Genomic DNA, 25,648 nt, shown 5'->3' on the forward strand with positions numbered 1-25,648 from the left:
CAAATTGGTGCTAAAACTGTCTTCATTTCCTTGACTAAATGAAGTTCTTTAAGGCAAAGTTCTGGAAGATAATTTCAGAAAGGAAAAAAGTCAAATTTCTTTGAGTCTATTATAAAAAATAAATCTAGGCTTCCTTCCCTGGCTTGGATATACATTTCTTTTTAGAAGCTGGTGGGGGAGTCTTGTCTTGCTGTTGTTCAGTCATTTGCCAGAAGATCTCCAAGGTCTTCACTGGAACTCTAGTTTGCTTTGCTTGCCAAAGAGAACTTCCAGAAAATCACCACTGGGAGTTTTGGGGTAAAATAGTCCCTGTTTTCCTCATAACAAGTGAACAGCCTTTGCATACCACACTGCCATTTTCCTTCCTACAGAAATCTTTTCCCACAGTTCTAGAATTCAAGAGAATGGCTCAGACTGGTCCTGTGTCTGGCTTATCAACTGCCTAGAGTCAGTGATAAATCAGTTTGTAATGTGTCAGTAACCTCCAGCTATCCCTTAAATATCCAATCATCTAAAAAATTAAAAATTAAATACGAGGGGGCCAGATAGTAGTGCACCCGGTGAACACACACATTACTATGTGCAAGCTCTCAAGTTCAAGCACCTTCCACCCACCGGCAATAGGGAAGCTTCACAGTGGAGAAGCAGGTCTGCAGGTGTCTCTCTCTTTTTCTCCCTCTCTGTCCTACCCTCCCACTCTGTTTCTTTCTGTCCAGTCAAATAAAAATAAAAAATGAAAAATGATCATCAGTAACAGTGGATTGCAGGCACTGAGCCACAATGATTCCTTGATAACAATAATAAAGAAAATAATTCAGTATGAGACTTTTAAAGATCGAATTGTATATCTTCTAGAGTTTTCTAAAATGACTTTTTGAAGTGGTAGTAATTAAGGAGGTAACTCAATGACCTGAATTCAGGACTTGGAAATATGAGGACCTGAGTTCATTCCCTGGCATTGAATGTGCAGGAACCGTGCTCTTGCCTCTCTCTAATCAACTAGATACATCTATAGAAAATTAAATTTCTTTGACTACAATAATTTATTTTGTATTTTCAAGATAAATTGGAGTTGAACAGAGAGTTGAGTCCCCAGGAGAGCACACACCTTGCAAGTGTGTGGCCTTGGATTCAATCCTGGGCTTCACATAAAATGATAGAACAATGTTCTCATCTCTTACTTCATAAAAGTAATAAACAAATAGTCATTTTTTAATGTATTGAAGGAGGGTTTTTCTTTTATGTGTTAATTCAAAAGAAGGCACTGTGTTTAAAAATGAAAATAATACATTTAATATATTGCTTAATGAAGACAGTCTGTTGTGGGATTTAAGAAACCTGAGGGGACATTGGAATGAAGTGATCTACTGGTTAAGGAGGATGCCTAGAGCCAGGAAAGCTAAACAATCAGACAGTTAGAATAGCAGGCCCATGATTTAGGAAGAGCTTTCATCCTACATGGAAGGGAGCTGGCAGAAACAAAAACTGTATCAGCCTTGAAGGGACCAGAATACCAATCACCCTGGCTTGTAGGAAACCAGTGCAGTCCTGGGTCCTGTGATAGGAGCTGTGCAATGAAGGCAGTAGGGTCCTGGACAGGGTCCAGGACCAGAGCAGTGCTGGAACCAAGTGTAACAGTGCTGAGCCCACTTTCAGCCAGTTCCTTCAAATCACTTCTTGGTCTTTAAGGGGGAAACTTGCAGTGAGGTTTCTAATGCCTTTGCCAGGGAGTCATGGGGAAAGTACCTAAGTACCATAAATGTGACTGTTTCTAAAAAACGGGGGATTCAGGAGATGTGAAGCAGTGCTGCAGGTGTCTCTCTTTCTTTCTTCCTCTCTATCTTCCCCAACCTTTTCAGTTTCTTTTTGTCCTATTCAATTTAAAAGTAGAAATAAAGCAAATAAATGCTGATAAATCTACTCTAATTGGGGAGGTAGCCTGTGCCTATGGATTTTTAAAAATATGTTTCCCAAAAGATTGTAATGGTGAAGCAGGTCTGCAGTTGTGTCTATCTCCCTACCTCCCTCTCCTCTCTCAATTTCTCTCTACCCTATCAAATGAAAGAAAAGGAAAAAAGAAAAAGTTTGACAGTCCCTGTTTTAAAATAAGAGTATAAGGGCTGGCTTTGGAGGCTGTGTTCAAAATAGGAGAAAAACCAGTGCTTCAACCCCTAGAAGGAAGCATCAGCAGGCCCTGGGGATAGCTTGTACATGGGGGCCAAATGGGATTTTCCATGTAAAGATCAGGGATGCTATGTGTTTTCCCATGGGTGGAAAGATTCAGGGGGCCAGCCTCTGGAATCCAGGCAGGAGTGCAGGACTATAGTCCTATTTGAAAAAGAACTGTTGTCCTTGTTTGGAGACGGGTTTGTCACCAAGGAAAGAGCCTGGTGTAAATCCCAAGGAGGCCTGGAGGCTGGTAGATGTACCCACACCCCCATCCTGGCTTCTGAATGAGCCTCTCAGGTCTGTTTTTTCTGCAAGTGGTGGGTATCACTCAGAGCTCCAAACGCCAGCACACAGAGCAACACAGAGATACTCAGCATATGTAGATGGATTCCTGTCATCACTTGGGCAGTCCTGGGTGACAAAGCCCCAGAGTCTGTCGCTGCTCTGCATGGAGGTTGATTTTCAATTTACCTTTTTTGTTCTGCCTCTCAGATGTTTGGATTTCTAATTCTGAGTATTCATCTCAAATGGGCCGCAGAGATTCAAATCTAATGACGAATTCGTGTTTGTTGGGAAATTCTGGAGAGAGGAAGAAGATGTTGTCAACTAAGTGTTTGAATAATGTCATGTTTGACATTTGAAACTCAAAGTGGGCTGAGCCGCAAATCAACACATGGAGGTTTTGTGAGACAAAAAAGATGTACTGTGTGCACAACTAGGCAGTGTGTGCCTGAGAAAAGGGGAAACCTGGAAGGAAACCGGGTAAAGGGGCTCTAAAGCAAGGAATCCTATCTGTTACTGCCTTTATGTGTCCTGCTTCTGGGGCTAGTGGGGGCAGAATGGGCATGTGGTGGGGGGGGGTTGCTGGGAGAGCCTGACACACACAGCCCCATTTCACTGAGTCCCAGAGAAGCGATATCTTTATCCTCAAGGCTACTTATTAATGGAGGAGGGGGCATAACTCAAGTTTACCACTATCTTTTTCTCAGTTCATGATTTCTGGCTCCATTTGATTTGATTGCTTTTCTGCATAGCTTTTCCTTTTTCTCCAGTATTTGATCTTATAAAGAGGACTCTTTTTTTTTAAGAACTGATAGTTTGAAATTTGCTAGTTTATAGTTTACATACTGTGTGCTAGAAGATGAGTCTTCTTCAAATGCCTGTTAAGTATACAGCATGTCAGGACGCGGAGATAAAGAAATAGGGTATTGGGCAGTGCCACTCAAAGTGTGGTCTACAAAGTGTTTTTGGCTGTGTATTAGAGATCTACTGAGGCATAAATCAGTAGGGTGTGTGTGTGTGTGCGTGTATGAAAGAGAGATACCTGGGAAATGATGGTAAATAATAGGCTTGAGATCTAGGAAGAGTACAAGTTAAACACCAAGTTCAAAGTGAGGAACGGGGAGGAATCAATGTCCAGCTTCAAAAGCAAACAAACAGGAGAAATTCTCTTTTATTCGAGTCAGGCTTTTGTTCTTTTCATCAGACCGATGGGATAAAGCCCAACCACATTAGGTAGGGCAATCTGCTCTACTCTATCCACTCATTCAAATGTCAGTCTCATCCCAAATACTCTGGTTGCTCCCTTTCTATCTCCGATGCTTACAAAAAAGAAACAATAGGTACATTTTAAGTATAAAACTTAAAAATGGAGGGGCCGGGTGGTGGCACTCCTGGTTGAGCGCACATATTACAATGTGCAAGGACCTGGGGTTCAAGGCCCTATTCCTACTCCCCGCCTACAGGGCAGAAGCTCCACAAGTGATGAAGCAGTGTTGCAGGTGTCTCTCTGTTTCTCTCCCTCTCTATCTTCTTCTTCCCTCTCGATTTCTGGCTGTCTCTATCCAGTAAATAAAGATTTAAAAATAAATAAATGAATAAATATTTAAAAATGGAGAAAGCACCTGCAAGTCTTGAAGAACAAGTTTGGTTCCAACTATTTGGGGTCTAACACAGGGTAGAAATGGACACAGAATGTTGGCAGTAACTGCCTCCCCACACTCCTAGGATTAATTATTTAGGAGTCTCTTTGTTATGCTTTTATAAGCATAGGTTCTAAGAGCTATGGACATACAGGTTGTGAGGATTTGAAGAAAGGAGCTAGAGGAAGGGGTCAGACCTTGGAGAAGCCTGCCTGCTTGTTTGTCTTGTGGAGTAACTTTGATGTGGCTGAGGCTACAGACAAGAATGTTCAGAGATGCCACTTGTCAGCGTAATACTAGATGTGATGGTCCCTTGCTCTCACATGCTGTTCAGACAACAGCTCTGTGTTCAGAAGCTTGTAACCTTTATCACTCTAATTGACATCATCAACTCATCTTCTTTTTTAATTTTTTAATTAGAGAGAGAGAGAGATTGATTCATAGAGGACACAGGGAGAAAGGCCAGTGTCTTGCTCAGCTCTAGCCGATGATGTTGCTGGGGACTGAACCTGGGATCTCAGAACCTCAGGCATGAGAGTCTTTTGCAGAACCATTATGCTCTCTCCTCAGCCTTGTCAGCTTATCTTCCTTATATCACTGCTTGATATTGGGGAGTACCTGAAGGAATTAATTCATACTGCATATCTTCTTCTGAGAGTCACAGTGTTCGGTTCTTTGTGCATAGTTATCTCACTAAGTCTCCCACACCAGACTCAGCGACTCAGCATTTCTGCTTCCATTGCTGAGAAGGGAACAGTGAGTCTCAAGGCCCTCAAATGAACACACCTTCAGTTCTCATTTGTTGTAAAGTGTCCAAAGCTTTAGATGCCTAGTGGGCTTGTTCTGATCATACTGCACCACAGTGAGAGCATAGCTTCAGCTCCAAGAAGCTGTTTCTTCACCTGAAATGGGAACACCAGTTGCCATCTGCTTGTCCTGTGAAAGCCTGAGGTATTGTCCACATGAATCCCCCAATAAGGCCCAGGCACAACAGACAAAGCAGGACTCTGCCTGCTGCCTGAATCCCTGAACTCACCTCTTCCCCTCCCCTGCTGGGAGGGTATGTGTCTATGGAGAAAACACAGTTGTCTATTAGCTGCCTACCCTTCCTTGTTCTTTCTGGAACTCATGTGCTTTTACCAAACAGGAAGACAGATTCCAAAATTCCAGGTTGGACTTTGCAGTTAGGCAGCTTGGTGATAATACAGTTCATAATCAACCTGGGACCCCACTGTCCCTACACCCCCAGCTACCTGGTCTTCTGACCAGGTCCTGGACAGTGGTATTGAGGCAGGACCCAACATGATTTAAGGGGGAGGAAGGTGTTTGTATAAGTACAGAGACACATCAAAAAGCACTGGGCAGAGGTGGCACAGAGACACCTGCAGGGGGTCATTCATGACTCTTTGATGCTCAAGTTTCCAGAGTCACAAACATTCTCTGGGACAGTTTGAAAGCTCAGTGGGGTCTGGGCAAGAAACTGAAAAACTTAGAAGTGTAAGGAGAAGGGTTTGTTTGTTTGTTTGTTTGTTTGTTTTAATTACCATCAGTATTATCTCTGGGGCTCAGTGTCTGTATGATGAATCCACTGTTCCTGGTGACGATTCCCCTCCCTTTTTTTCTTTCTGTTTTATTTGATAGGACAGAGAGAAACAGAGATGGGAGGAGTTACAGAGGGAGAGAGAGAGAGAGAGAGAGAGAGAGAGAGAGAGAGAGAGACACCTGCAATGCAAACCTGCTACACTGCTTGCGAAGAACACCCCCACCCACCTACCCCTGCTGGCTGAGGAGCCTTGAACTAGGGTCCTTCCTCAAGGAATTGTGTGTAGTCAATCAGATGCGCCACTACTAAGCCGCTGGGGGTGGTATTTTGACAGGCAGCTAAGGGTCATTTTCCAGGAATGTGCTTTTACTTGATCCCCTTGAGGCACCATCAGGGTTGCTGCATCCTGGGGTTTGTGTAGCCTGGAAGCAGAGTGGGGTGCTGGCCTTGGCATGCTCTCTGTCAGTGGGGCTCTGGTATATTAAGCTCATCAGGCATCAGCAGGGCACAGGGTCAGCCATGCTCTAAGTATCTGTGAGAGAAATGGGTGGGTATTATTAGAAAAGTCATCACAATATACAGCTGGGGGAAGTAGAAGGGAAATTTCACTAGCTGTGGGGGGCTGGTATCTTCTGCCTCTCCTCTCTATCTCTCTCTGCTCTCACCCTCTGTGTAAAGGGGGAGGGGGACACCAGGAATGGTGAAATTATGCAGGCATAGAGACCTAGCAATAGCCCCAGTGGCAAAAATAAAAAAATAAATGAAAGTAATAAAATGTGTGGTTCTCTTTATAGCTTACAGTAATTCTCCTTTCTAAGACTTCAGCTACTAGTGGGCAGCCACATGCATTCGGAGAATACTGTATTCAGAAACCAATCTTGAGAGAGCACATCCACACACTGTTATGTTATTATGTCATCAAAGTGTGTTATTATAAATGTTTGGTTTTATTTTATTGTTGTCATCATTTTATTTTCCTTTTTTAACAGAGCACTGCTTAGCTCTGGGGATTGAACCTGGGACTTTGGAGCCTCAGGCATAAAAGTCTGGTGAAACCTCTATGCTGTCTCCCTGGCCTCCTGTTCTACTTTATCATTGTTGCTCACCTTTCATGTATGTAAAGGAAAATGTACAATACATATAGTCTTCATTTCTGCCCATGATTTCAGGCATCCATTTAAGGAAAGGAGGTCTTGGGGATAGATCCCTCGTGGATAAGGTGGGCAGGGGGATCCATATTTATGAAGTTGCATTTAAGTAAAGAGCAAACAGACCCCAATATCAGAGTCTTCAGTGCAAATTGTGATGCCTGCTTTTTGATTGTGGAAGTTTCTGAAACAGAGTGTATCAATTCCAAGGGAATGTTTTCTTCTGAGATAACTTTGAGATTGGACACACACACACACACACACACACACACTTTTTCCTTGTTGCCCTTAACTGTTTCGCTACATGGCCACAAGCATCCACCCTGCCAACATTTATCAGTTATCTTACTACACAGTTGAGCATTACTGTATCTTTGTCCTTATTGAACATCAATCTTCATAGGAAACATGAAAAAAAAAACTTATACAATATACCATGACTGTGGAATTATACCCCTGTTGAGATGTAATTTTATTAATCAATATTGAATCACTAAGAAAATAAATTAAAAAAAAAATGAGATGGAGAAAGGACCAACCAAACAGTGAATTCTGTTTGACAGTTCATAACTGACACAATTTTAATGTTTGTGTCTCTTACCCCAAGATCCAAATGCTTAATTCTAACCCCAAAGGTCAATCCTAAAACCAGATATCTCATTACTAGGATTAATGTTTTATAAAAGTTACCCACACATAAATGTGGAAACGTATCCTTGTGACAGCAATCTTGTAAACCAATAAAGAGATACTGGAAAAAACAATAAGAAAGAAAAAAACTAAAATAAAATATGCCAGGATGTTATCTTATGGCATATTTTATTTTAGTTTTTTTCTTTCTTATTATTTTTTCAAAGCGCTGTTGGAATTCCCCCAAACATCTATGATCTGCAAATTGAAGAAGACTTTCCTTGGAAAGTGATGCCTCTGAAACTGAGTGTTGAAGGATGAATATGAGTTCATCTGGGAGGTACTTAATAAATGTAATCATTAACACTTCAGTTTTTTCCCTCTTCTCTTCCTTCTACTCTTCCTCACTGATCTCGTTTCTTCTCATTCTCCCTCTTATATCTTCATGACATAAAGCTTTACTAATAAGAGGGCTACCTAGCTAGAGTCATGCCAAGCAGGGAAAAGAAAGTGATGCATTCTATTAGGAAAAAGACACTGGTGGTGGGTAGATAGCATAATGGTTATGCAAAAAGACTCGCGCCTGAGGTTTTGAAGTCCTGGGTTCAATTTGCCGCACCACCATCAGCCAAAGCTGAGCAATGCTCTAGTAAAAGGAAAAAAAAGTGGGACCAGGTGTTGGCACACCTGGTTGAATGCATATATTATAATGTGCAAGGACCCTGGTTTGAGCCTCTGGTCCCCACCTGCAGAGGAAAAGCTTTATGAGTGGTGAAGTGGCAAAGTAGTGTTGCAGGTGTCTCCCTGTCTATCACCCCTTCTTCCTTGATTTCTGGCTGTCTCTATCCAATAAATAAATAAGATCATGAAAAAAATTTGAAAAAAAGGGAAAGGAAAATGAAACTGTGATCATCTTCTCTAAAGAGCATATTTGGGACCTGCGAAGACAGCATCATGGTTCTGCAAAAAAACTTTCATGCCTGAGGATCTAAGATTCCACATTCAATCCCCAGCACTACCAGCAGCCAGAGCTAAGCAGTGCTCTGGTAAAAATAAATAAATAACATATTCGGTTTTTATCACCAGGGTAAGCCATTCCATTTTTCGCTCTGTTCTGAGTTCACTATGAAAGTATTTATTTGTTACTCACTTTGCATTTGTTTTCTGTTATGCATGTGGTTGTCAGGGTAGTGAAGTGTGTTTCTCCTTGCTGTTAACGCTGCACTGCTTTTTCTTCCACCTCCCCCTCCCCAAGATGGAAAGCCCGTGTCCCTGTCTCCGCTGGAGTCTCAGCCACACAGCCCCCGGTACACTGCATCTAGCCAGCGCGAACGGGAGAGCCTGGAGGTGCGGGTGCGCGAAGTGGAAGAGGAGAACCGCGCGCTGCGCAGGCAACTCAGCCTGGCCCAGGCTCGAGGCCCCAGCCACCACCGCAGCAACCACTCCCGGACCTACTCCATGGAGGAGGGCACCGGAGACAGCGAGAACCTGCGCGCAGGCATTGTGGCAGGCAACAGCTCCGAGTGTGGGCAGCAGCCCGTGGTGGAAAAATGTGAGGTAAGGAGCACTCGCGACATGCAAAGGCCTCAAGGCCTCATGGGTCCCCTGGAGCCTTGCGGATGCCCCCACCCTTTGCAAAGATGCTCACCACCCTGCCAACTCCCCCCCCTAAAAAAAAAAAAACTACCTGGAAAAGGCTATCCATCATTATCATCTCCTCCTCTTTCTTCTTCACCTCCTTTTTAGGAGTATAGTTTGTTGTTGTTGTTGTTGTTGTTGTTGTTTAATTAGCGATTTAATAATGATTGCAAGATTGTAGGGCCAAAGGGCTTGAACCCAGGTCCTGACATATCTGTGTTCCATTTTCTAGCCATATTTCTCAGAAAGGTAAGCTTCAGACTCTCTGAAAAGAATTGGTAGACTGTACCGATGATGCTCTACCACAGAAAAGCATGAGATTCGTTGAGGGAAAGACACAGTTCTGTGGAAGAAGAATAGCAAGCAGTAAGGAGCAAACAGACAAGGAGTCAGGGAGAACCCTTAGGGTGTGCCATGGATTCTCAAGCCTGGTTGAAGTATGGGATTGGTGGATAGGTGGAGAAAGGCAGATGGAGGACATCTAGCTAGGAATAGTCATGCAAGTAGGACATTGCCACAGCAGGAATGAAGTCAGGATATAATGCCTGGTCAGTCAGACTAGCCCAGAGAACATGGCTAGGAAACTGACATGCTGGAATCATTCACATATTCTTGTAACAAGTACTCACTGATCCTGTGGTATGTGTCTAACTCTGTCCTCTGCACTGGAAAGTAACAGTGAATGAAGAGACAAAAACTCCTTTGTTTGCTTGATTTTTTAAATTTAATTTTAATTTAGTTTTTATTGGGGGGATTAATGGTTTATAGTCAGCAGTAAATACAGTTGTTGATACATGTGTAAAATTTCTGTTTTCTGCAAAACACTCAGCCTAGGTACTCCTCCATCATAGTGCTCCAGGAGCTGAAATCCCCCCTGCCCCCAGAGTCCATTAGTTTGATGCAGTACAGTAAACCAGTCCAAGTTATGATTTTTGTTTGCCCTTCTGTTCTTATTTCTCCACTTATGTCTGTGACTGAGATTATCCTATATTCACCCTTCTCTTTCTGGCTTATCTCACTTAGCATGATTCCTTTAAGCTCCATCCAAGATGAGGTGAAAAAGGTAAATTCACCTTTTTTTAATAGCTGAGTAGTATTTTCCTCCACACATTGGTTGTTGGATAGCTGGGTTGCTTCTAGGTTTTGGCTATTATAAATTGTATCACTATGAATATAGGTATACACAGTTCTTTCTGGACGGGCATGTTTGACTCCTAAGTATATATCCTCAGGAGAGGAATTGCAAGGTCATAGGGTAGGTCCACTTCTAGCCTTCTGAGAGTTCACCAGACTGCTCTCCACAGGGGATGGACTAATTTACATTCCCACCCACAGTGCAGGAGGGTGCCTTTGTCCTTACAACCTCTCCAGCATTTGCTGTTTTAATCGTTTCTGATGTATGACAATACTTACAGGGGTAAAATGGCACCTCATGATTGTCTACGGCCGTACCACCCTGAACATGCCTAATCTTGTCTGTTTGCTTGGTTTTTTAACCAGGGCTTCTTTGAGGCTTTGTTCACTTCCCCTCCCCCCACCTAGAAAAGGGGGAGAGACCCCAAGAAAGAGAGAGACAGAGAGATGGACAAACATCATAACATCAGTGTACCACTTGTGACACTTCCCCTTTGCATGGTGCTTCCATGTGGTAGCCAGGGGGGTTTTACCTTGTCTCCTCACAGATGGCAATGTGTGTGCTCTACCAGTTGGGCAATCTCCTAGCCCTGACAACACTTCCTGCCTTCTGGATCTTACATTCTGGGATGGCAAGTGGAAGAAGTGGTGATAAGCTGAAATAAAATTTCAAATGCGTGTGTGGGGGGAGGTTGCACGCTGCACGTTTATTCAGTCTTGCTCTACATGTCTGCTCCAGTGGTATCCAATACCATTGCCAGCAGTCTATCCTATTGAATTTCTTTTATATCTGTATCAACAATGGCTCAGGATTCTTACCTGATTCCCTTGGTCTAGATTATTCTGTTCTGGCAAGAGGTTTGTTTGAGTTTTTGCATGTTTTGAGCTTTCAGCTTATGGTCTTGGAGTCATCATCAGGGTAGGTGGTGGTGGGCATCCTGTTAACTAGATGGAATGGTCCAGAGGAAGGAAGGTTTTCATTAAGAATAATTACATGATTTATGACTCAGCTCTGCTTAAAGAACTGGCTCAGTCTCAAAAAGGTAAAAAATATAGAAAGGAACAAAATAGCCATGGGTGGTGGGTTATAGGAGGGACAGGTATAACTGAGTGAGAAAATGGGGCATTTCTATTCCTGCTGAAGTCTGTCTACTGGATTTTCTGTCCCTGATCAGTTTACAGAAGAACACGTTTCAAAGTGAACTTCTGCGCTCAGAACCCTGAAAATTAGTATAGCTTGAAGATCTTGGTTTTCAAAGATGCAAGAAATGAGTCCAGGTCTTAGCCCCAGTCTTAGTTGAATAGCTATGTGGCAATGAGAAAGTGAGACAGCTGTGTGTGTGTCTCCTTGTTTGTAAAATATGAACTAAAATCAAGTTCCTGCCTCTTAGTATGTCCATGTTGTTGACTAGAACATAAGACAGACTCCATAAGAGTTATATTAACTATAGATTTCTTTTATTAACAAAATTTTACTTATAAAAAGGAAACACTGACAGGAGCCTGGTGGTGGCACAGCGGGTTAAGCGTGTATGGCATGAAGAACAAGGACTGGCATCAGGATCCCAGTTCAAGCCCCCGGCTCCCCACCTGCAGGGGGTTCACTTCATAGGTGGTGAAGCAGGTCTGCAGGTGTCTGTCTTTCTCTTCCCCTCTCTGTCTTCCCTTCATCCCTCAATTTCTCTCTGTCTTATCCAACAATGACAGCAATGACAACAACAATAATAACAGCAACAACAGTGATAAACAACAAGGGCAACAAAAGGGGAAAAATTTAAATAAATAAAAGGAAACACTGACAAAACCATAGGATAAGAGGGGTACAACTCCACACAGTTCCCACCATCAGAACTCTGTATCCCATCCCCTCCCTTGATAGCTTCCCTATTCTTTACCCCTCTAGGAGTATGGACCCAGGTTCATTATGGAGTGTAGAAGGTGGAAGGTCTGACTTCTGTAATTGCTTCCCCACTGAACATGGCTGTTGGAAGGTCTATCCATACTCCCAGCCTGTTTCTCTCTTTTAGGGGAAGACTCTGGGGAAGTGGGACTCCAGGACACATTGGTGGGGTTGTCTGCCCAGAGAAGTCAGGTTGGCATCATTATATAGCATCTGGAACCTGGTGGCCTCTTCCGAGAATTCCAGGTTGAAAGCTGTTTCCTTTTGGAGCTCACATCAGGTGTTGTTTCCAAGCCACCATCTTGATTCTGCCTTAACTATAGATTTCACCAAGGATTATTAAAGCATCCCACAAATGATGGCTAGCATACTTCTCTTTCTATCTAAAATGTCTAAGGCCTTTGCTATAGGTATTAGAATAGTGATGGAAATTGAGGCTTCCTTTTTGTTTTTCCCCAGCCTACTGGGTTGGCATTGCCATGATGACTGTCAGGATTTTACCCATAATGTCTACATTCCTGAAGTTGGGAAAGAAGATGTGTTAACATGCAGCTTATCACCTTCTTTTAGGAACATATCTAAGAAATCCTACACATTAGTTTTTTTCAGATCCCATTGGCACAGTGACATAGTTGGGCTAACATTATTTTATTCAAGGAATCCATGTTCTCTGCTACTAGAGAAAGCAGTGCTGTGAGTATTATTGCCTGAGTGGCTTTCAACCTAGGTTTCCATCAGAATTAAATGTCTACCTTTCATATTAATCCTGTACTCCAGATCTACTGACTGAGAGCCTCTGGGAAGAGTCCTAAGAATCTGAGTGTTATCCACCACTCTCAGGCCAGTTTTTTTTCATTAACTTTATTTTGGAAATAGATGATAGATAAATAGATAGGTAGATAAATAGATTAATAGATAATAGGAAGATAGAGAGATAGATGATAGAGGCTGACTATAGTACCACTCCACCATCTATGGAGCTTCTCCTGGGACCATGATGTTTCCATATAGTGCAGGGACTTGTGTAACATAAGATGCATGCTGTCCTAGGTGAACTGTCTCCTAGTTCCATGGACATCTTTTTATAGAAATCATATGCAGTATGGCCTGGGAGGTTGTGCAATGGATGAAACATTAGACTCTCCAGTGTGAGGTCTGAATTTCAATCTCTGACATCTCATCTGCCAAAATGAGGTTCTGGTTCTCTCCCTCTCATTCTTTCATTAATAAGTAATTGAGGATCCTAGTGGTGGTGCACTCAGTTACGTGTACATAGCACCATGTGCAGGGATCTGAGTTCAGCCCCCGACTCCCCACCTGTAGAGAGGATGCTTCCTGAGTATCGGAGCATGCCTATAGGTGTCTATCTTTCTTGCTTTCCTTCTCAGTTTCTCCCCATCCTATCAAATAAAACTAAAATATTTTTAAAATGGGAGAAGCGGCCACCAGGAGTCATGGATTCACAGTGGTGACATCAAGCCCTAGCAATAATCCCAGTGGTAATAAAATAATAATAGTAATAGGTAATTGAAATTTTTGAAAAAATAAATTGTATGCATTAACTAAATATTTTCTGATAGTTTACAGGAGACAGAGTATTTTATTAACAGATAATATGTTTTATCACAAAATAAACTTATAATTTACTATTAAAAAAAAGAATCTGGGTGTTAAGAGCTATTAATCCAAGAGATCAGAGATAAGGAGGGCTATTTCAAATCTACTGCTTTAGAGCGCCCCATGAATAAATAATGGGGATTTCCTTTCTCTCCTGTTCTTTGAAAGATAAAGTAACATTAGGACCGGGTGGTGGCACACCTGGTTAAGTGCACATGTTACAGTGCTCAAGGACCCAGGTTCGAGCCCCCAGTCCCCACCTGCAGAGGGAAAGCTTTGCAAGTGGTGAAGCAGGGTTGCAGGTGTCTCTCTTTCTCTCTCCCTCTCTGTCTTCCCTACCCTCTCAATTTCTGGCTGTCTCTACCCAATAAATAAAGATAATTGAATAATTTTTTTAAAAAAAAAGATAAAGTAACAGTATAAGACCTCAGACCTTGAGCTTGCTGTGTCTTATTATTTTAGACTTGACTTGTACCTGAGAACTATATTTATTCATTTGTCTTCCCTTGGTCTCTGTATCTTTATCAGATTCTTTTGTAGACCCCAAAATTTATTACTGTTGTTGTTAAATTCATCTGTGATGGCTTCATGTTCTGTTGGAACCTTCCAGAAATGAATTAGTAAGTGTGAGTTGTCAGTATCTTATTTCACTGTGGTTGACTCTGGGTCCTCATTGACCTTGAGATGCTGGCTTCATTCCCATGAGCCTTATACTTTCTCTGTCTCCATTACTTCTGTCTTTTGGGATGTTAGTGAGGGGGGGGGAGGGGAGTCATAGAGGCAAACATGAAATGTCAGTCAGTGGAGTCAAAATAGAAGCCTCCCTTCATGGAGACACTTTGCGCTTACAAGTGTTGAAGTTCGTGTTGACACCCTGTCAGAGTGCAGACCTCAGAACTGAGGATGCTGCCATTATCTCCTTTTGTGCTGAAACTTTTGTGCAGTATGACAAGTAGTTCTGAAAATTCTTCTGTAAGGATGCTCAGGCTGTCAGCTGGGATGGCTGGTGATAGAAACAGTGAGTGCTTCACCAGTCCGTGTGCCCTCTTATCTTCTCCTAATTATGTGATCTTCCAGTAGTTGTCCTTTTGGGCTTCCCCAGTCCATGTGGCCTCTTATCTTATCTTCTCCTAATTATGTGATCTTCCAGTAGTTGTCCTTTTTAGTTTTACATATTTCTGTTGTCAGGGCAGTGCTGCTTCAGAAAGCAACTGGTGTTTTTGTGGCTCAGAGGTTGGGAGCAGAATGAGTCCCTTTTATCTCCACTTGTGGCTACTTGTATATGCATCTTCTAAAAGCCTCGACTAGTCTGGAAGTTGTCTGTGGCACAGCAGAAAAATCACAGAAATGGAGTCAGAATTCTTAATCAAGAATCTTTGCTGGGAGTCGGGCTGTAGCGCAGCGGGTTAAGTGCACGTGGCACAAAGCGCTAGGACTGGTGTAAGGATCCTGGTTTGAGCCCCGGCTCCCAACCTGCAGGGGCATTGCTTCACAGGCAGTGAAGCAGGTCTGCAGGTGTCTATCTTTCTCTCCTCCTCTCTGTCTTCCCCTCCTCTCTCCATTTCTCTCTGTCCTATCCAACGACGACGACATAAGTAACAACAACAACAAAGCAACAAGGGCAACAAAAGGGAAAATAAATAAATAAATATTTAAAAAAAAAGAATCTTTGCTGAGCCACTCACTAGTCATATACATGACATTGGTGGACTAGCTTTCCTTCTTGTGTTCTGTTTCATTACCATAAAGTGAAAACTATAACATGTTCTTCCTAGTGCAGTTCTGAAGATGACATGAGACAGTGAGTGGGAAACTAACTGTGTGAGTGTCATTATGAATATTCTAGTTCTGAGGGCCTGCTGGGACGCACCTGATTGAGTGCACATTTCACAGTGCACAAGGACCCAGGTTTGAGCCCCCAGTCCCCATCTGCAGGGGGAAAGCTTCACAAGTGGTGAGGCAGGGCTGCAGGTGTCCTTCTCTTTCCCTCTCTATCACCCCCTTCCCTCTCAATTTCTGGCTGTTTCTATCCAATAAATAAAAATAAAAAAAAAATAAAAATGAATATTCTAGTTCTAAGTTGTTGCCTGACAAATCACCTAAAATGTGATGTCTTAAAACAGCACAGATCATTTTATCACTTCTTGTGATTTCTGTGGGAAAGGTTTAGCTGAACAGTTCTGGTTTGGTGGCCCTCTTCCAGTTGTGGTCAGTTAGTTTGTGTGTGGAACTAGAGTAGTGCAGGACTGGAGCAGTGAGCACTAGGCCTATATTTCTCTTATAGACCCAGAGCCTTCCTATCCGGTTTCTCTCTGTGGCTACTTTGGGCTTCCCCACAATATGGCTGCCCCAGGTTAGTCAGCTGCTCAAGTGGCAACTGCAGGCTTATATATTCCAGAGAGCCTTGCTAAATGGAAGCACATTTATGACCAGCCTTCAAAAGTCAGTGTGTCACTTCAGCTGATAGTGTAGTCAGTTATTTCAAACTGTCACAAAAGGGGAAGCATGTCAAAGAATTAAAATGGCAATAATTGTTATTTTTATTGTGTAAAGTCAGGGGAATGATACTCTCTGGTGTCAGAGCACCCCTCAGGGAAGTGTCTCTCTTCTATTCCATGTTCAAATGCATTTCTCAGTAGTAATATAATAGCAATAAAAGTTAACATTTATTTAGCCCTTAAGGTGTATCAGACATCATGTTAAATCTAACTTAAAATACCTTATCTAATCCAGTACAGACCACATATTTTCTTCTTTTTGCAGATTAGAAAAGAACTACTAAGAAAAATTACATAATTATTTCAGACTCACACTGCCAAAAAGAAATAGAGCTCACATTTAAACCTGGAAGCAGTTTACTACTAAAACCTGTGCTCTGAACCAGAACTATCCACTCCTGTCAGCTGCCCATTCTTTTTCTGTGTCTGAAAGGTCCCTTATCTCAGAAGACTTTAGTATTACCAGTTATGGTGTGTGTGGAGGTGGGGTAGAGATGTTATTTCATCTTACAGATTACAGCAGCCCCATAAGTATCTCATTTCTCAATAAGTCTAAGCAAGGACCTCTCTGTTTTTTGTAAAGAAGCTCAGTTGCCTTCCACATTGAAGCTCCATTTTATAGCTGAGTGGGGCTTTTGTTATTCATTTTAGACATTCTGCTTATACAATTTGAACAGCAGCCATCTTGATTTCTTTGGGTAGACAACGTCACCGATGTGTCCTGAAATCTCACCTCTCCAGAGCCCTATCTGACTAGGGAAAGACAAAAACAGGCTACGGGTATGGATCATGTCATGTCCAGTGGAGAATCAATCACAGAAGTCAGACCTCTGCACCCACCTTCTGCATCCCATAAAGAATTTTGGTCCATACTCCCAGAGGGATAAAGAATTGGGGAACTTCTAATTGAGGGGATGGGACACAGAACTCTGGCAATGGGAATTGTGTGGATTGTACCTCCCCCCCTGTTATTTTACAATCTTGTTGATCATTATTAAATCACTAATAAAAAATTAAAAGCAAACAAACCAACAACAACAAAAAAACTTGAACACCAGGCCTGGTAGAGCACATGCCTGGTTATTCATACCATCCAGATTTGATTGCTAGAACCATACAGGAGTGCTATCATGTGCGTCTCCTACTCCTGTCTTTTGGCTGTAATGTGGCCTTGGAGCAATGAAATTGCAAATATGTGAGAATCCTGCTTGCATGGATAATCCCATATGTATCCTTTACTGTATTTCCTTGGTTTGTCTTCATCTCAGACACTTTGCAGGAATTTTCCAATAGACCATGTTGCTATTGGGAGATACAGTTATAGCATTTAGATTCACCTTTCATTAGCTTCATCTGTCATCTTTGGGGTCCCTGCCAGGACATAAGTCCACTAAAATATCTTCTCTAAATGTCAGGGCCTGAAATTAGAGAATGTTGATGCTAGAAAGGAGCCTAGTAGGCTTTTGTTTGTGTTTTAATGCAGTGATTTTCAGGGGGCCCTCACTCCCTTCATGATATTTTAGCATCACTCCCCTCACCTATTTATTGCTTTGGAGCAGCCCCACATTTAAAGGCTAACCACAGCAACCTCTTAATTCATACACTTTCTAAAATCCAGGAATCTCAAATCAGTAGAGTTGGGTTTCATGTCTGTACTCTTCATCAGATTAAAGTGAATGCACCTGGCGGGGGGACCTGTTGGCTCAACTGGGGCTGGAGAATCTGCTTCCAAGATGATGCATGATATGTCTGGGGGCTTCTGTTCTTTAGATTGCTTGTGTTCATGATAAGACTACTTGAGTGTTCTCCATTGCACTGCTTGAGTTTTTGCCATTGGAGTACTTGAGTTTCCTCCATTGCATTAGACTACTTGAATATACTCCATAAAATTAGTTGAGTGGACTACCATTGGACTACTTGATTGTCCTCCATTAGACTGACTGAATATTTTCTATAGAACTACTTCAATGTTTTTCATTGTGCTGCTAGAGTATTCTCCATTGCACTGATTGCATGCTCTGAATTGGTTTCCTTGCATGTTCTCCACTGGATTGCCTTGGCATTCTCTACAGAACTATTAGAACACTCTCCGTTGGACTATAGGAGATTTATTCATTGGAGGACTTAAGTTGTCTCCATTGCACTGCTGGAGTATTGTCCATTAGGCCACTCATGTTCTCCATTGTGTTCTCCAAGTGTCCTCCATTGGACTACCTGAGTGTCCTCATAGTGTAGCAGCTACCTTTTGCCCAGGGTAAGGGATCCAGTAGAATAAAAAATAAGTCTGTATTTAACTTGGGTGGCATTGCCTCTGCTGAGTCTTACCTGACACAGTATAGGAGAGGCTCCATCATTCATGAATAGCAGCTGGCAGGGACCTTTGGGGGGGGCAGTTTTAGAGGCTGACTACCTCATGATGGCCAGGGGCTTGAACCAAGGTCCCTGCATACTGTAGCATACATGTGCTACTGGGTGTGCTGCCACCCAGCCCTGGGTCTACATAGTTTTGGCATCTCCCTATCTTTGCACACCCCATAGCAGATCTACCTTGCTCTGCTTTGTGTATTGCATCTTTGTAAAATTGTCAAACAAGTACTGTTAAAAACAAACAAACACTATATAGTAGGCTGGAGAAGTTAGCATAGTTGTTCTGCAAAAGTTTTCATATCTGAGGCCCTGAAGTCCCAGGTTCAATCCCATGTACCACCATAAGCCAGAGCTGAGCATTGTATGTGTGTGTGTGTGGGGGGGGGAGGGGTATAAGAAAAACATCTGTGTCTGGGTTACCACTAGGAGAGAGTTAGAGGGACACTGATGTCCTGTCCACATCAGCTGTGCAAGCTCAGCTCAAACTCTGGGTGGCAGCTGTGATCCCAGAGCTGAGGGAAAGGATGGAGTATGGAGTAGAGACACAGACAGGGAAGGTTAGTGTGAAATTCCAGCAAGAGTGAAGGAAGATACTTGGGTTTGAAGCTTCAAAGCTAAGTAGTGATCAACATTTTTATTTTACTTTTTATCTGCATCTACATATAAGGAGAGATATCTGTAGGAGAAGAAAGAAGGAAGGCCACTCAAAATTAGTAATAGGTATAGGTGTAACTTAGAAGGAAGTGAAGGCCGACCATAAAAAATATGCAAAAACAAAACACACACACAGACATATATATATATATATATATGGAGAGAGAGAGGGAGGGAGAAAGAGAAAGTCACCCCCTATCTGTTTCCAGTGGACAGGAGAGGGATAAAGAACTCTGGTGTTAAGAATGGTATAGAATTATACCCCTATTACCTTATAATTTTGTAAATCAATATTAAATCACTAATAAAAATAAAAAGGAAGAGAGCTCAAAGGGGGATTTTTTTTCTGCAAAATGGGAGGGTGCAGAAGACATTACTTTCTAGGATCTCACACATAGAATGACACATAGAGATGTAAACCCACCTGAATATTATGATGCCCTGGTGTAGTGGGTGGAATGCTTTCTCCAGAAAGTTCCCTCTGCAACTATCCATCTTCACCTGGTCACTCAGAGTTGTAGGGACCCTGAGTTTACTGTCAGAAGGCCCATTTTAGCCTCTGTTAGGATGATCTAGTTCACCTCTTCACTTGGCCTCAGGGGCTAAGAACTGATGTACTTTCTGTCCACTGGAACCTAGCCCACAGCCTGGCACAGTAGAGATTTCAGAAAGGTACATGCTATGCCTGAGTCCTTCCTGCCAGTCATCAAACTGCCTGTTGCTCACTTGGTCTCCCATAATGTCAGGGCTGAACCCCAGTTTGCAGCCATGGTTCTCTATGCTCTGTGTCTTCAGGTGGGTTTTGCAGATACTTTGAACTATGCTGAATGCCACATTCCAGACTAGGGAAAGTGAGCAGGAAGTCTGACCAGTTTCTTTACAGAGAACTTTGTGCTCTCTGTGTTGAGAGGTATGTGAAGCACCTTACAATGTACAAGTAGAGTTAGGCAGTAGTACAGTGGGTTAATCGCACCTGGTACAAAGTGCAAGGACCCACATAAGGATCCTGGTTCAAGCCCCTGGCTCCCCACCTGCAGGGGAGTTACTTCACAGGCAGTGAAGCAGGTCTGCAGGTGTCTATCTTTCTCTCCTCTTCTCTGTCTTCCCCTCCTTTCCCCATTTCTCTCAGTCCTATCCAACAACAATGACATTAATAACAACAACAATGGTTACTACAACAATAAAAAAAGGAAAGTAGGGGGAGACCCCAAATCTAGAATGTACAAGTAGAAGGCTGGGCAGTGACGCACCTGGTTGAGTGCACATGTTACAGTGTACAGGGACCTGGGTCAAGCCCCCAGCCCTCACCTGCATGAGGGAAGCTTTGTGAGTGCTGAAGCAGATCTGCAGGTGTCTCTCTGTCTTCTACCCTCTCTTCCTTCCCTTTCAAATTCTGGCTGTCTCTATCCAATAAGTATATAAAGAAATAAAAAGTTGTTAAAGAATGTACTAGTAGAAGTTAAGCATTTTCAAGTTTGCTACATTAGCATCCTCCAGTCTTGCTTCACTTTAGGGATCACCTTAGTTTGTCAGTGAATGCTTCAGAGCCTTCTGGTTGCTTCTTGTATTATTATTTTTATCTTTATTTATTAGGTAAATATAGCCAGAAATTGAGAGGAAGGGGTAGATAGAGAGGAAGATCAACAGTGAGATACCTGCAGCCCTACTTCATCATTTGTGATGCTTTCCCCCTGCAGTTGGGGACCGGGGGCTTGAACCCAGGTCCTTGCACATTGTAACATGTGTGCTCAACCAGGTGCACCACAACCAGGCTCCTCATTGCTTCTTTTTTTGTCTAGACATGGAGACAAATAGAATGCTGAGGCAAGGACACTGGAGTTGGTTTAGACCCAGCAGGAGACCAATTAATCAGTTATTTTAAGGTCAGACTCTCTGGGCACAGAGTAAATGAAAGGATAGAGAGTGAGTCTAGAAGAATAAAGAGGCTTCAGGTCATCTCCCAAACTTTATGTGACCTCTATAAAGGCAAATATGACATTCAAAGGATAGAGAGTAAGGATTTGAAAAGAGGAGCGTGGTCACAGAGTCCTTTGATTGATGGGAGGACACGGCTCCACATATTTGTAGGTATCTTTAATTCATTTGAAGAGAAACTCTACAACACGATGGACCTGAATCTGCTATAATGTTACCATGTGATGAAACTTTGATAAAGGAATCAAAAAGAGGGACACAGGTCTATGGAGCAGCAGCAGCTGTGTTTCTCTACTCTCCGCTCCAGGATCAACTAGGAATACCAGAGGAGACCACCTGGGACCTCACCAAGACAGGACTAGAGTGACTTCAGGAACCCACCAAATCGACAGTGAGTGCAAACACGTGTGGCTTGTGGATAGAGAGGAGCCTAAGGAGAGATTAAGTGGCTGGTAGCAGTCTGGCAGTTTACCAGTTGAGACACCACCTCCAATCTGAATCATCAAAAAAAGACAGCTGAAGGGAGGAGAGGACTCCCCTAAGATTCACAAAATGCAACTGTCAGTCTCCCTTGCTGCTGCCCTCAGAGTCTGCAGCTGAGGGGCAGAGGCCCTATGCTGACACCAGGGGACAGAGAACTATCTAAGAAACTCAGGATAACTGTAGCTCCCTGGCCAAGCAGTGGGGCTTTGAGAGTCTCTTTGAATAATTACTGGATTATTTCTGTCCCACCCTCCTTTATCTCTTGGTCAGGAGTCAGTGATTAAGCTAAGAAGCCTACTTACAGTTTAAAAGCCCTCAGACTTCCATAGCCTAAAGGGAAGAAAAAGAAAAAAAGGCTTTTAAGCCACTGTGCTCCAACTCAGGGATTAAAATAATATTGAACAACTGTCAATTTCCACAACTATGAACCCTGTAATTACCTTACTTAGACACAAGTCAATCCAGGCAAGAGTGATAAGTAATATGAAAAGTACTGAGAGAGGGACCTCATAAAATGCTATATAAAATGGTTAAACCAAACAAGAAGAAATATTGGAGAAATGAACCAGGAGAAGAATCCAGCTAAAAGCTCCCTAAAGGGTGAAGCACAAAATAATGAGGTCAACATCGACACACTAGTTAAGGAAATAATAACAGGAGTGAGTAAAGAGTTTGAAAGAATTGTTATCAGAAATGCAGAAACAACAAATGAGACTCTGAAAGAAGACACTAATTATCACAAGGTTATTAGAGAGCTGAAAGCTAAAATAGCTGAGTTAAGAACACAATTAGCTGAATGAGCTAAAACTGTATCAGAACAGGTAACAAAATAGATGAAGTCCAGAAAACAGTAGAAGGCTGATAAAATAGAATAAATGAGGCTGAAGACAGAATTAACAATGTCAAGGATGAATTAGAGACAACTAAAAAGAAGTAAGAGATCTCAAAAAGACATTAAGAGATACAGAAAACAACAGCAGAGACCTATGGGATGATGTCAAAAGAAACAATATACACATTGTTGGCTTACCAGAGGAAGAAAGAGAGGGAGGGGAAGAAAGCATTCTTCAGGCCATAATAGCTGAGAACATCTCTACTCTAGACAACATCAAAGACATAAAGGTTCAAGAAGCCCAGAGGGTCCCAAACAGAATTATCCCAGACTTAAAGACAGCAAGACACATCATATTTAGAATGAAAAGGAATAAGTATAAAGAGAGGATCCTGAAGACTGCAGGAGAAAAAGAGTCACTTACAGAGGACAACACATAAGAATAGCAGCAGATTTCTCCACACAAACATTACAGGCCAAAAGAGAATGTCAAGATATATGCCAAGCTCTCAGTGAGAAAGGATTTCAACCAAGACTACTGTATCTTGCTAGACTGTCATTCAGACTAGATGGAGGCATAAAAACCTACTCAGACATACAACAGTTGCAAAAATCAACTATCACCAAGCCTGCCCAGAATTTCTGAAAGGTCGCCTATAAACAGTCAGACCACCATAAATATGCCATCTATCAGAACACTCTAAAAATATAAAAGAATGGCATTAAAATATCTTCAATCTTTGATATCAATAAATGTCAATGGCCTAAATTCACCTATTAAAAGGCACAGAGTAGGAAGATGGATCAGAAAACACACCCCAACAGGTTTCCTACAGGAAACCCACCTAACTCAACAAGACAAACAGACTCAAAGTGAAAGGATGGAAAACTATCATACAAGCCAATGGCCCACAAAAAGGGGCAGGAATAGCTATTCTCATATCTGACATGAAAGACTTTATAATAAAGAATATTTTAAAAGATAGGGATGGACATTACTTAATGCTTAGAGGATCAGTCAATCAAGAGGACTCAACAATTATTAACATCTATGCACCAATGAGAAGCCATCTAAATACATCAAACATCTACTGAAAGACCTACAGCAATATATTAACAGCAACACAGTCATAGTAGGGGATTTCAACACCCCACTTTCTCAATTTGACAGATCATCCAGGCAGAAAATCAATAAAGACATGAGGGAGCTAAATGACGAGATAGATAAACTAGAACTATTGGACATTTTCAGAGTCATTCAGCCCAGGAAAGTACAATACACATTCTACTCAAGTCCACATGGTTCATTCTCAAGGATAGACCAAATGTTAGGCTACAAAGACAGCATCAGGAAATTCAAGAGCATTGAAATCATCCCAAGCATCTTCTCAGACCACAGTGGAATAAAACTAACACATAACAATCAACAAAAGATTAGTAATAGTCCCAAAATGTGGAAGCTCAACAGTACACTATGTAACAACTACTGGGTCAAAGAGGAAATAAAGGAAGAACTCAAAATGTTTTGAGAGTTCAATGAAAATAAAGACACAAGCTATAAGAATATTTGGGACACAGCTAAGGCAGGACTGAGAGGGAATTTCATAGCCATATAAGCACACATTAGGAAACAAAAAACAGCATAAATAAACAGACTAATTGCACATCTTAAAGACCTAGAAGAAGAAGAACAAAGGAATCCTAAAACAACCAGAAGGACAGAAATAATTAAGTGAGAGCAGACATAAGTAACATTGAAAATAAGAAAACCATACAAAAGATGAACAAAAGTAATGTTGGTTCTTCGAAAGAGTGAACAAAATCGCCAAACCTTTAGCCAGACTCACAAAACAAAAAAGGGGAAGACCCAAATAAATCAGGTAGTAAATGAAAGAGGAGTTATCACAACAGACACCGCAGAAATTCAGCATATCATGCAAGACTTCTATGAAAAAATATATGCCACCAAGCTAGAGAACCTGGAAGACATGGACAATTTCCTAGATACCTATGAACTTCCAAAATTAAGTAAAGAGGAACTAGATAACATGAACAGGCCCATCACAGCTAATGAAATTAAAACAGTTATCAAAAAACTCCCCAAAAATAAAAGTCCTGGACCAAATGGTTTTACAAATGAATTCTACAAAACCTTCACAGAAGAACGAATACCTCTACTTTTAAAAATCTTCCAGAAGCTTGAAGACACTGGAATACTCCCTGCCAGCTTCTAGGAAGCCAATATCACTTTGATACCAAAAGCAGGCAGGGACACAACCAAAAAAGAAAACTACAGACCAATATCTCTGATGAACATAGATGCTAAAATATTGAACAAAATTCTAGCCAACCAGATACAGCAGTATATAAAAAAGATTGTTCATCATGAACAAGTGGGGTTTATCCCAGGCATGCAAGGTTGGTTTAATATATGTGAATCATTCAACGTGATCCACCACATCAACAAAAGCAAGACCAAAAACCACATGGTGATATCAATAGATGCAGAGAAAGCCTTTGACAAAATGCAGCATCCCTTTATGATCAAAACACTACAAAAAATGGGAATAGATGGAAAATTCCTGAAGATAGTGGAGTCTATATATAGCAAACCTACAGCCAACAAACATCATACTTAATGGTGAAAAGCTGGAAGCATTTCCCCACAGGCCAGGTACTAGACAGTGTTGCCCACTATCACCATTATTATTCAACATAGTATTGGAAATTCTTGACATAGCAATCAGGCAGGAGCAAGGAATGACAGGGATACAGACTGGAAGAGAAGAAGTCAAACTCTCTCTGTTTTCAGATGGCATGATAGCATACATAGAAAAAACCTAAGGAATCCAGCAAGAAGCAATACAGTAAGGTGTCAGTCTACAAAATTAACATTCAGAAGTCAGTGGCATTCCTCAGTGGAGACAGTAAGTTTGAAGAAGTTTAAATCCAGAAATCATTTCCTTTTACTTTAGCCAAAAAAAAAAAAAAAAAACAATAAAATATCTAGGAACAAACCTAACCAAATAAGTGAAAGCCTTGTATACTGAAAATTATGAGTAACTAATCAAGGAAATTGAAAAAGAAACAAAGAAGTGGAAAGATATTCCATGTTCATGGGTTGGAAGAATTAACATCATAAAAATGAATATACTACCCAGAGCCATATACAAATTTC

At 41.8% G+C, this 25,648-nt stretch overlaps 1 protein-coding gene across 5 annotated transcripts in view; it reads left to right on the plus strand.

The window, feature by feature from the left end:
- Positions 1-25,648, plus strand: part of LARGE1 (LARGE xylosyl- and glucuronyltransferase 1) — a 705,604-nt gene that overhangs the window by 286,317 nt on the left and 393,639 nt on the right. For all 5 annotated transcript variants that reach the window (XM_060190108.1, XM_060190109.1, XM_060190106.1 and 2 more), the window contains one exon: positions 8,668-8,969. In XM_060190108.1, the coding sequence (XP_060046091.1) occupies positions 8,668-8,969 (302 nt within the window). The remainder of the gene's footprint in view (positions 1-8,667; positions 8,970-25,648) is intronic.

The sequence above is a fragment of the Erinaceus europaeus genome, chromosome 4, assembly GCF_950295315.1.
Source record: "Erinaceus europaeus chromosome 4, mEriEur2.1, whole genome shotgun sequence".
Taxonomy (NCBI): domain Eukaryota; kingdom Metazoa; phylum Chordata; class Mammalia; order Eulipotyphla; family Erinaceidae; genus Erinaceus; species Erinaceus europaeus.